General features: G+C 47.5%; 1 protein-coding gene across 1 annotated transcript; it reads right to left on the bottom strand.

Annotated features, from left to right (window-relative positions):
* Nucleotides 1–5,022: 5,022 nt before the first annotated feature.
* Nucleotides 5,023–8,160, bottom strand: nanos1 (nanos homolog 1). The gene has a single exon (XM_060828140.1). The coding sequence runs from the start codon at nucleotides 8,014–8,016 to the stop codon at nucleotides 7,345–7,347; it is 672 nt and encodes a 223-aa protein (XP_060684123.1). The 5' UTR covers nucleotides 8,017–8,160; the 3' UTR covers nucleotides 5,023–7,344.
* Nucleotides 8,161–12,415: the final 4,255 nt, after the last annotated feature.

The raw sequence follows: 12,415 nt of genomic DNA, 5'->3' as shown, positions 1-12,415 counted from the left end.
CGGGTCAGGTGAATTGGCCATGCTAAATTGCCTGTAGTGTTAAAGGGGTAAATGTAGGGGAATGGGTCTGGGTGGGTTGCACTTCAGCGGGTCGGTGTGGACTTGTTGGGCCGGAGGGCCTGTTTCCACACTGTAAGTAATCTAATCTAATCAATCAACCCCTGCAAGCTCCTGTCTAATTCCATCAAAATTCGCCTTGCCCCTCTTTTAGAATTTGAGCCTTTGGACGTTTTTTTATCCCTCTCTGTAACTATTCTGCAATTAATAGAATTATGGTCACTGGTCCCAAAGTGCTCCCCCAAATTGGATGTGTCGTGGACAATGAAGAAGGTTAGAGTCAAGAGTGTGGTGCTGGAAAAGCACAGCAGGTCAGGCAGCATCTGAGGAGCAGGAAAATCAACGTTTCGGGCAAAAGCCCTTCATCAGGAATCCTGATAAAGGGCTTTTGTCTGAAACGTCGATTCTCCTGCTCCTCAAATGCTCGACCTGCTGTGCTTTTCCAGCACCACGTTCTTGATTCTAATCTCTAGCATCTGTAGTCCTCATTGTCACCTAGTGAAGAAGGTTATCTCAGACTACAAGGGGATCTTGATCAGATGGGCCAAGGAGTGGCAGATGGAGTTTAATTTTGATAAATATGAGGTGCTACATTTTGGAACAGCATATCAGGACAGGACTTTATACACTTGAATTGAATTGAATTTATTGTCATGTGTACCGAGGCACAGTGAAAAGCTTTGTCTTGCGAGCAATACAGACAAATCACAGAGTTAAGTAGCATAGATAGTAAATAATAGGTAAACAGAGGCAAAAACACAGTTACAAGTGAATGTTAAGAGTTTGTGAGTCCATTCAGTATATTCTGTAAAGTGAACGAGACTCAGAGATTCAGCAAAGCAGTCTCAAGGAGCATGGGATGGCTTGCTGTCCCTGTGTGCACAGTGTCTTTGAGTATAGGAGTTAGGATGTCACATTGAGGTTGTGCAGGACGCTGGTGAGGCCTCTTCTGGAATAGTGCCCAGTTCTTGCCCTGTTCTAGGAAGGATATTAGTAAGCTGGAGAGAGTTACCAGGATGTTGCCAGGAATGAGGGGGTTTGAATTGCAGGGAGAGGCTGAGTAGGCTGGGGCCTTTTTCACAGCAGCAAAGGAGGTTGAGGGGTGACTTTGTAGAGGTTCATAAAATCATGAGGGGAATAGATAGGGTGAACAGCTGGTGTCTTTTCCTTAGGACAAGGGATTTCAAGACTTTGGGAAATATTTTTAAGAGGAGAAAAATTTAAGAAGGACATTAGGGGCAATTTTTTTTTTAACAGGGAGTGGATCGTGTGTGGTGTGGAATGAATTTCCAGAGGAAGTGATGGATGTGGGTGCAGTTACACAATTTAAAAGACATTTGGATAAGTACCTGAATAAGAAAGGTTTGGAGGGATATGGACCAGGTGCAGACAGGTAGGACTGGTTTAATTTGGAATTATGGTTAACATGGACTGGTTGGGCCGAAGGGTCTGGTTCTGTGCTGTACGACTCTATCACTATTTTGTTTGGCCCTGCTTCCTGAGGGATAAGTGTTCACTCTATATATTCTCTTCCTTTCTATAAATGTAATAAAGCTGACTTTATCTTTCTTTGCTCTGATTGTACTTATTTTCCCCCTTTTATCATTTTTTGTAAAGCTGTAAAGCTGCTTGGGGTGCTTTGCTGGATTCCAAAACACACCCAAATCACTGTTCTTCATAAAATGAGAAGCTTCTTGGTTTAATCCATACTGTTCTTAACTTCCTGAACAAGCCATGGTTTGATCTTTCTCACTGAACTTTTGTTCTTCAATGGGATGTACATTTGATGTGCATTTGAAATAATTCTTTAGGAGGTTTCCCACTGTTTGGATATGGCCACAGATTGGAATCTACTCAGTTCATCAATCACAGGCCTCACTCCCTTCATGCCTGAGTCATTGGTCTAACATAGAGCATAGAACATTATATACACATCGATGTTGTGCCGACCTGTGGAACCAATCTGAAGCTTATCTATCCAACACTATTCCATTTTCATCCATATATTTCTCCAATGACCATTTAAATGCCTTTAAAGTTGGCGAGTCTACTACTGTTGAAGGCAATGTGTTCCACTCCCCTACAACTCTCTGAGTAAACATAGAACATAGAACATAGAAAAATACAGCGCAGTACAGGCCCTTCGGCCCTCGATGTTGCGCCGACCGAAGCCTACCTAACCTACACTAGCCCAATAACCTCCATATGCTTATCCAATGCCCGCTTAAATGACCATAACGAGGGAGAGTCCACCACTGCTACTGGCAGGGCATTCCATGAACTCACAACCCGCTGAGTAAAGAATCTACCCCTAACATCTGTCCCATACCAACCACCCCTTAATTTAAAGCTGTGTCCCCTAGTAACAGCTGACTCCATATGTGGAAAAAGGTTCTCACTATCAACCCTATCTAAACCCCTAATCATCTTGTACACCTCTATCAAATCTCCCCTAAACCTTCTTTTCTCCAATGAGAACAGCCCCAAGTGCCTCAGCCTTTCCTCATATGATCTTCCTACCATGCCAGGCAACATCCTGGTAAACCTCCTCTGCACCCGTTCCAGTGCCTCCACATCCTTCCTATAGTATGGCGACCAAGTTTATCTTTGTCTACTCCTGTTAATATCTTGAAGACCTCGATGACAGAGTAAACTGGCTTAATTTGTGTCATTTCTCCTGATAACTTAACTCCTGAAGCCCAGGTATCGTTGTTGTAAAGCCGTGATGTACTCTCTCCAAAGGCCAGTCTAACCTTCCTAAGATGTAGTGTCCAGGTCTGCTCACTGTACTCCAGGTGGGGGTCTATCTCAGGTTTCGCATAGCTGTGATATTACTAATAAATGCTGTCACATTACAAAGAACAAAATCTAAAATAGTTTTATCTCTAGGCCACTCCACAAAATATTGATCCAGAAAACTCGTGAAACTATTCAACAAATCTGCTTCTCGACCATCTTTGCCAAAGTGATTGTTCACGTTCTAGAATTAAAGATGAAAGTTCTTCCCTGTTATTGGCTGTGTTACCAACACTGAAATTTTCTTTTAGTCAAAATTTTGCCGCTGGTGTAACCAATTATCCTGAGGGAACCTGTAATCAATTCCCACTAATGTTTTCTGACTCCTATTGCAAGTTCAACCCCCTCCCCAATTATGCTGTCATGGTCTTCTAAGGTCAAGTCCTTTCTCATAAATGTCCCCCTGTCCTTGGGGTTAGCACTGCTGCCTCACAGCACCAGGGACCTTGGTTTGATTCCACGTGACTGTCTGTGTGGAGTTTGCATGTTCTCCCCGTGTCTGTGTGGGTTTCTCCTGGGTGCTCCGGTTTCCTCCCACAGTCCAAAGATGTCTGGGCTAGCCAGGGGAAATGCAGGATTACAGAGATTGGGTGGGATTCTCTTCAGAGGTTTAGTATGAACTTGATGGGCTGAATGGCCTGCTCCCACACTGTAGGGATTCTATGATTTTATCCTTTATTATCAGGGCCACCACAATTCCTTTGCCATTCAGTCTATCTTTTAGAAATATTGTTTCCCTTAACTTGCACTCACACATCACTCTTATTACTGTTTCTTAGAATTATGCAGCATAACATCGGTGCTATCTAGTATATTGGTGGGTTTTTTTTTCCATAACTGACACAGCAGGAGTTCTACACAGCCCAATCCCAACAGATCATTTATAATCGGAGTTGAGAGACCTGCAGTTGATATTCCATGAGATTCAGTACCACCACTCTCTCCTCTTCATGGTCCTTCAGTCCCTCGTGCTCTGGGGCTTACTTCTGTTGCAATTGAACTGAAAAATAGCACCTCTGCCAGTGCAGCACTCCCTCAGTACCGTTCCTACTTAGATTTGATGTGCTCATGTATTTGGGTGAGACCCGAACCATTCAATCTCTGACTCTGAAAACTGACAGCTCCCTTTGATTCCTGGCTGAGGGATTGGTACCTGTGTGAATCATTTGAAGTTCATTTCATGGACCTGCAAATCTATTCACACCCCTTGTCCCCTTCTCTACTTCAAGCTGTTCAGCAATGCCTTATGATGTTAAAATCTGATGAAACATTATCTCAAAGGTTTCTCTCCACAGCTGTGGCCAGACCAGCTGAGTTTCTCCAGCAATTTGTTTTTGTTTCAGAACTTCTCAATTATTTGTTTCATTTAAAATTTGCATCCTTGTTCCACAAATTCCATCCAAGATCTCACTCATCCCGTCTCTCTACATAGCTCAGTGTGAACTCTCCCAGCCCCAGCGTTCCTCCAATCCTTTGCAGTTTTGAGAGAGTGTGGCCCTCTTCGCAATTTATGTAGAGGTGGCTGGGGTGGAAGGTGAGGACGGGGGGGGGGGGTGGGGTTTGCTGTTGGAGGGGTGGGGGGTTCAAGAGCGGAGATGCGGGAAGTGAATGAGAGGCACTGGAGGGCATCATCAACCAGGTGGGAGGGAAAATTACAGTCTCTAAAAGAAGGAGACCATCTGGTGTGTTCTGTGGTGGAACTGGTCCTCCTGGGAGCAGATATGGCAGAGGCGGAGGAATTGGGAATACGGGATGGCATTTTTACAGGAGGCAGGTTAGGAGGAGGTGTAATCCAGGTAGCTGTGAGAGTCGGTGGGTTTGTAGAAGATGTCAGTGTTGAATTGGTCACCGTTGATGGAGAGGTCCAGGGAAGGGGTGGGAGGTGTCTGAGATGGTCCAGTTGAAGGTATCTTGACTTCTCCCAATCCTGTCAACTCATACGTGCCTTATAAAAGACTTGACTGGCTGTAAAGCTGCTTGGGGTGTCTGGTGGCTGTGAAAGGGTGCTATATGAATGCAAGTATTTCTTCCTTACCATATCAGACCGGTGAGGTCTGCCCTCAATTGCGTGGTGCACATCTCAATTCAGACCCCAGGGGGAGCCATGTGCTCAAGTATTGAGTGCAAAAAGATTTAAGAAGTCATCGCAATGATTCTTCAATATGCCATTTTATTACCTTCAGTAAACAATATCATTCTTTCTGTGCTGCAGCATACAGAAACAGTAACACCATTGTATAAATAAGAATTAAACTGGTACCTTAATCAAGATTTCTTTTTTTTAAAAAACTCTATGCAAAGAAAGGCCAACAATTTACAACACAAATTCAGAAAGAAAATAATTGTGAATTATATTTACAGAAACTTAAGTGCGAAATGAATTGCTTAAAAGCGGCATTCATTTTAAAATTTTTCCTGCAGCCGTAATGTGAAAAATACAGATTTCTTATATAAAATTCAAAAAAATATTATTACAAAACCTTTTAGAAATGGCAGTGTGTCATTTATAAACTGGTTATTTATTGAATCTGATATTTAATTTTTTTTATAGAAATTTAATGCATCTCTCAAGCATTAATCTTTTGAGGTAGAGCCCTCTTTAAATCAGCATATGATCAAAATACTGAATATACATTACAGACAAGTTCTTATTTACATATAATTCTCTTACAACTTGTATAACTGCTTTGGTAAATAAAAGGAAAGACTCAATTTCATTGTGCAGTCCTGCAAGAATCATCTCTTCAGAACAATTCCCGACTGTTAAAATGTTACATTCACTATAAAGAAGAAAACTGCAATTTTTTTTAAATATATTTGGAGTAAGTTACGTAACAAAGAGACGTTTGACTACTTATCCAACAGTTTTTTTGTTTAAAATCGTGCTTGTTTGTGTCTGAGAAGGACAACACAAAAAACAAATCAGCAGTCTTGCTTTAAGACAAATTCTTGAGACTGAATTGTCCACAAAAGGTTCTTTCTCCCCTCCCCAATACATAGTCCCGGCCAGACCCCAGCACAAGTCCTGTCGTCCTCGAGTTCAAACCAAATCCTGTTTCTGTGTACCAATCTGTGATTTCGGGAACAAGAATAAAGATTGGAGCTATGGCAAGACAGACTCTAATTCCAAGTCTTCGTTGAGTTATATGTCGGGGTGTGACTTTACAGCGCAGGTTAGAGACTTACAAAGTTGGAAAATGAATCACAAATGATATTAAATTCAAATGATATTAAATTCAAAAAGCTCTCCTAAAAAGATGCATTTTTGAAAATGTTCCAACCTTCCATTTCAGCCCAAGAATAGAAATCTTACTTCTGCCCTTTTTGAAAATCCTGGCCTGTGTCCAAAATTACATTCCTGAACTAAAAAAGCTCTTCACCAACCTAGCAACTCTGCAGAAAATTCCAAACAGTTTTCAGAGAGGGGTGCGGGGGGGGGGGGGGGGGGGGGGGGGGGGGGTGAAATTTGTCTTAAAATTTGTCAGTGACATTTTAAATGGGACAGGAAACTGGGGAAGAGGGTGAAATAAAGTGATGGATATCAATGGAACACCAAAATGTTTCTGGCCATTAACACAAATCTCGTTTTTCAGCACAAAAAAACATCACATTGCCTTATGTCAACAAGTGAACAGTTACCAGGGAGAAATGACCAGTTCCTTCTCTCATTCTGTCTTTGCCAAAACCTACCACATTTCCAAAGACGAAGACAATATGGTTTTTCTTGCCCCAAAATTCGATTCTTGATCCATAAAACGATGGGACCTTGAGAAATGTTTTTCAAGACCAGGTATTTCCTTTCCTGAAACAAGGTTGAGTTTTGGGAGGAAAGGGAGGGAACTGGGGATGTTGGAGATGAAGAGGTGGGGGTGGTGTTGGAGATGGGGGGGGGGAGTTTGAGATGGGGGTTAGGAGATTGGGGGGTTGGAGATGGGGGTTGGATATGGGGGTGCTTGGAGATGGGGGGGCTGGAGATGGAGGGTTGGATATGGGGGTGCTTGGAGATGGGGGGTTGGAGAGGGAGGTTTGGAGATGGAGGGTTGGATTGGGGGTGGGGTTGGAGAGGAGGTTTGGAGGTGGGGGGTCTAGGAGATGGGGAGGTTGGAGATGGAGGGTTGGATGGGGGGTGGAGAGGGAGGTTTGGAGGTGGGGGGTCTAGGAGATGGGGAGGTTGGAGATGGAGGGTTGGATGGGGGGGTGGACAGGGAGGTTTGGAGGTGGCGGGTCTAGGAGATGGGAAGGTTGGAGATGGAGGGTTGGATATGAGGGGGGGGTTGGAGATGGAGGTTTGGAGGTGGGGGGTCTAGGAGCCGGGGAGGTTGGAGATGGAGGGTTGGAGGTGGAAGGTTTGGAGGTGGGGGGTCTAGGAGCCAGGGAGGTTGGAGATGGAGGGTTGGAGGTGGAAGGTTTGGAAATTGGGAGGGTGGTGGGCGTCAGAAGTCTTAGGTCCCAAAAAAAAGGTTCTGTTTCCCAGTGAAGAAGGCTTCGAGTCTAGAAGATCTTGAGCCTCTTGCCCCCACCGACCGCTCTGCCCCCCTTCAGCAGCCTCTGGGGCGGCTGGTCTTTGGAGAGGGGGCAGTATTTGATGGTGTGAGCGTTGTCTCCGCTGGCGTGGCAGAGGGGGCAGGTGTAGGCCCTCAGGATGGGGCAGGTGACCCTGCCGTCGGGGGTCTTCAGCACATGGGAGGAGTAGACATCCTCGGGGGCGCCGTTGTTGCGGCAGAAGACGCAGATCTTGGGCTCCTGCTTGGCCCGGCCGCTGCTGCCCCTCCTGAACCCCTTCCTCTCCAGCCCCAGCAGGTCCAGGGGGGCGAAGGGGTCGAGGAGCAGCTCGGGCTCCTGGGGGGAGGCAGGGAAGGGGCGGACGGGGTCGAAGAGGGAGAAGGTGTCCTCCAGCTCCAGCCAGCCCCTGGACGCGTTGGGCGAGCAGCAGCAGCAGCAGCACTGCAGGGGTGCGTCCCCGTCGGCGGCCAGGCAAGGGCAAGCAGCGTCATTCAGCCCCAGAGTGGCCTTCAGGGACTCAGTGATGGAGTTGGGGGAGCGGCTCACATTCTTGCGGCTCTTCATCACCAGCGCGGACAAGCCCAGGTAGTCCGTCCAGAAGTTGAAGGTGTAGTCGTAGGTGCCTCCAGGGCTCAGGTACTTGGAGTTCAACAAATCCATAGCGCCCCAATCCCCCTTCTCTCTCTCTTGGAGTTCAGGCTGGGGGATAATGTCCCTGGGACCTCAGTGCACTGGCCCCCCTCTCTCTCTCTCTGTGTCCCCCCAGCTCTCAGTTCTGAATGAGCTTCTCTGTATGTGTGTGTGTGTATTTATAACGGGGTGGGGGATATAGAGAGAGAGAGAGTACAGCACTGCCTCTCAATGCAGGGGGGAGGAGCCATCCCAGCTCCTGAAAGATCTCACTGCATTCCTGCAGACACACACAGAGAGACAAGAGACACAGAGAGAGAGAGAGAGAGAGTTGGAAAAGGTGCCACGGATCGGCTGCAGGAACCGAGCCGGAGTCTGAACCGCTGCTGTTGGGAAAGGGAGGGAAAGACGGCCCTTCAGCCCATCCATTCCGATGAAGAGTCACCTAGACTCTCTCCCTCTCTCACATTCACACTCTCCCTCTCCCTCTCTCACATTCTCACACTCTCTCTCTCCCCTCCCTCTCTCACACTCACCACTCTCCCCCGCCTTTTCTCACATTCACTCTCCCTCTCTCTCTCCCTCTCTCACATTCACACTCTCCCTCTCCCTCTCTCACATTCTCACACTCTCTCTCTCCCCTCCCTCTCTCACACTCACCACTCTCCCCCGCCTTTTCTCACATTCACTCTCCCTCTCTCTCTCCCTCTCTCACATTCACACTCTCCCTCTCCCTCTGTCACATTGACTCACTCTCTCTCGCCCCCACCCTCTCTCACATTCTCACACTCTCTCTCTCCCCTCCCTCTCTCACACTCACCACTCTCCCCCGCCTTTTCTCACATTCACTCTCCCTCTCTCTCTCCCTCTCTCACATTCACACTCTCCCTCTCTCACCCTCTCCTTTCTCTCCCCATCTCCCTCTCTCACATTCACACTCTCCCTTTCTCTCCATCTCCCTGTCTCCCTCTTCCTCTCCCACATTCACATTCTCCTTCTCTCACATTCACACTCTCCCTCTCTTTCCATCTCCCTCTCCCCCTCTCCCTCTTCCTCTCCCACATTCACACTTTCCTTCTCTCTTCCTTTCTCACATTCACACTCTCCCTCTCTCCCCCCTCCCTCTCACATTCACACTCTCCCTCTCTCCCCCCTCCCTCTCACATTCACACTCTCCCTCTGTCTCCCTCTCCCCCCTCCCTCTCCTTCTCCCACTATCACACTCTCCCTCTCTCTCCCTCTCCCTCTCTCACATTCACACTCTCCCTCTTATCTCCCTCTCTCTCCTCACTCTCCCACATTCACATGCTCCTTCTCTCTCCCTCTCTCACATTCACTCTCCCTCTCTCTCCCTTTCCCTCTGTCACATTCACATTCTCCCTCTTTCTCCCTCTCTCACATTCACACTCCCTCCCCTGCTCTCCCTTTCTCACATTCACACTCTCCCTCTCCCCTTTCCTTGTCCCTCTCCTCTCCTTCCTTCCCCTCTCCCTCTCTCACATTCACATTCTCCCTCTTTCTCCCCCTCTCACATTCACACTCTCCCTCTCTCTCTCTCCCCCTCTCCTGCTCTCCCTTTCTCACATTCACTCTCTCCCTCTCCCCTTTCCTTATCCCTCTCCTCTCCCTCTCCCTCTCCCCTCTCCCTCTCCTCTCCCTCCTTCCCCCCTCCCTCTCTCACATTCACACTCTCCCTCTCTCTCCCTTTCCCTCTCTCACATTCACATTTTCCCTCTTTCTCCCTCTCTCACATTCACACTCTCCCTCTCTCTCCCTCTCCCGCTCTCCCTTTCTCACATTCACTCTCTCCCTCTCCCCCTTTCCTTGTCCCTCTCCTCTCCCTCTTCCCTCTCCCTCTCCTCTCCCTCCTTCTCCCCCCCCTCCCTCTCCCTCTTTCACATTCACACTCTCCCCCCTTTCTCTCTCTCTCTTTCTCCATGGATACTGCCTGACCCACTGTGATCTCCAACATTTCTACTTTTCTGCCTGTCCTACTCAAAAGCAGTCCCCTAACCACTCTGATGCCATTTTACAGCACTTGGCCCTCAGCCTTGTGTACCTGTGCACTACAGGAGAACATAATTCATAGGATCCCGACAGTATGAAAGCTGGCCATTCAGCCCAGCATGTCCACGCTGACCCTCCAAAGGGCAGCCCACTCAGACCCACCCCCATTACTATAACCCAGCATTTCCCATGGCTAACCCACCTTGCCTGCACTTTCCTGAACACTATGGGCAATTTAGCATTGCCAGTTCACCTAAACTGCACGTCTTTGGACTGTGGATGGAAACCAGAGCACACAGAGGAAACTCATGCAGACATGGGGAGAATGTGCAAACTCCACAAACAGTCACGCTGGTCACTGGCACTGTGAGGCAGTGCTAACCACTGAGCCACCCAGCTGCATACATCAATATTATGAGGGCTTTCTTCAGTCTTTCACAAGATGAGGGTGTCGCTGGCTAGGTTGGCATTTATTGCCCATCCCTAATTGCCCAGAGGGCAGGTAAGAGCCAACCACATTGCTGTGGGTCTGGAGTCACATGGAGGCCAGACCAGGTAAGGATGGCAGTGTCCTTCCCTGAAGGATGTTAGTGAACCAGGTGGGTCATTCCAATAATTGGCAATGGATTCAAATCATTGGAGACTCTCAGTTCCAGATTTTCTATTGAATTCAGATCCCACCATCCGCCACGGCGGGATTCTAACCCAGGTCCGTAACAGGGAGAAAGTGAGGACTGCAGATGCTGGTGAGTCAGTCGAAAACTGTGGAGTTGGAAAAGTACAGCCAGTCAGACAGGTAATCACTGTGCTGACGAAACAAGTATGGGCAGCATCATGGCACCCCATCACGGCTGCGTTCCATCGCTATCATTGATCTCACTGTAGCAAGCAGGAACTCAGTCAAAAGGGCAGCATGGTGGCTCAGTGGTTAGCACTGCTGCCTCACAGCACCAGGGTCCCAGGTTCAAATCCAGCCTCGGGTGACTGTGTGGAGTTTGCACATTCTCCCCGTGTCTGTGTGGGCTTCCTCTGGGTGCTCGGTTTCCTCCCACAGTCCAAAGATGTGCAGGTCAGGTGAATTGGCCATGGGAAATTGCCCATAGTGTTAGGTGCATTAGTCAGAGGGAAATAGGTATGGGTGGGTTACTCATCGGAGGGTCAGTGTGGATTGCTTGGGTCGAAGGGCCTGTTTCCACACTGTAGGGAATCAAATCTAATTGATTCTCCTGCAATCAGATGCTTCCTGGCCTGCTGTGCTTTTCCAGAACCACACTTTTCAACTCTGGATTAACAGTCCCATGATAATCCAGCTGGGCATGACCTCTCCTGGTTTCTGCCTCTCCCCCTCTTACAAGCAGTGAGTTCCCACCGGTCTCTGGGTGAAAACTTCCTTCCTCACATTCCCTCGCAACCTCTGACCTTTTACCTTGATTCCATGCTCACTCATCCCTCCATCAGGGGGAAACTATCTTTCCTGTTTACACCTCATAATTTTGTGCATCTCAATCCTGTTCCCTCTCAATCTCCTCTGCTATCGGGAAAGCCACCCCAGTCTGTCCAATCTCTCTTCATCACTGAGACTCTCCAGTCCAGGCAACATCCTAGGAAATCTCCTCTGCACTCTCTCCAGTGCTAGCACATCCCTCCTATAATGTGGATTCCAGTTCTGCTCACAATACTCTAGCTGTATTTTAGCCAATATTTTATGCGGTTCCAGCATAGCCTCCCTGCTCTTCAACTCTATGCCTCAGCTAATAAAAGCATATATCCTACTATAACGACCTGTCCTGCTACCTAAAGGGACTGGTGGACATGTACACCAAGGTCCATCTCATCCTCAGTCTTTCCCAGGATCTTATGGTGGGATCTGAATTCAATAGAAAACCTGGAACTGAGAGTCTCCAATGATTTGAATCCATTGCCAATCTGGCTACAGATTGGATACAGAGAACATTGAGTCTACTTGGCCCACTGAATCTATACTAGCTCTGTGCAATAGGAATTTAAATAGTCCCACCACCTTTCCTGTTGGTGCTGCAAGGTTTTGTTTTGTCTTTGGGTCCAATGTCTTTCTGAAAGCCTGGATTGATCCTGTGTCTACCACACGCTCTTCCAGACTTGAGCCATCCACGTTGTAAGATGGATTCTTCCTTGTGATGACACTGATAGATTTGACAGTTACATTAAATCTGTCTCCTCTGGCTGTACACTCTTCCTGCAATGGGAACAGCCTTTTCTTCTAGTTTTCTCTGTCCCGACTTCTCATCATCTTCAACTCCTTGACCAGAACTCCTCTAAATATCCTCTTCTCAAAGAACAGACCCAACTCTCCGGTCTGTCCAAAAACTGCAGTCCCTCATTCAGGGAGCAATCCTTCCTGAATCAAGTAGATTAAGTTTAGAAGGATGTAGAAGAATGAGTG

This window comes from Hemiscyllium ocellatum, chromosome 1 (genome assembly GCF_020745735.1).
Source record: "Hemiscyllium ocellatum isolate sHemOce1 chromosome 1, sHemOce1.pat.X.cur, whole genome shotgun sequence".
NCBI lineage: Eukaryota > Metazoa > Chordata > Chondrichthyes > Orectolobiformes > Hemiscylliidae > Hemiscyllium > Hemiscyllium ocellatum.
The sequence above is the reverse complement of the archived record's forward strand: the minus strand, read 5'-3'. Positions and strand labels throughout refer to the sequence as shown.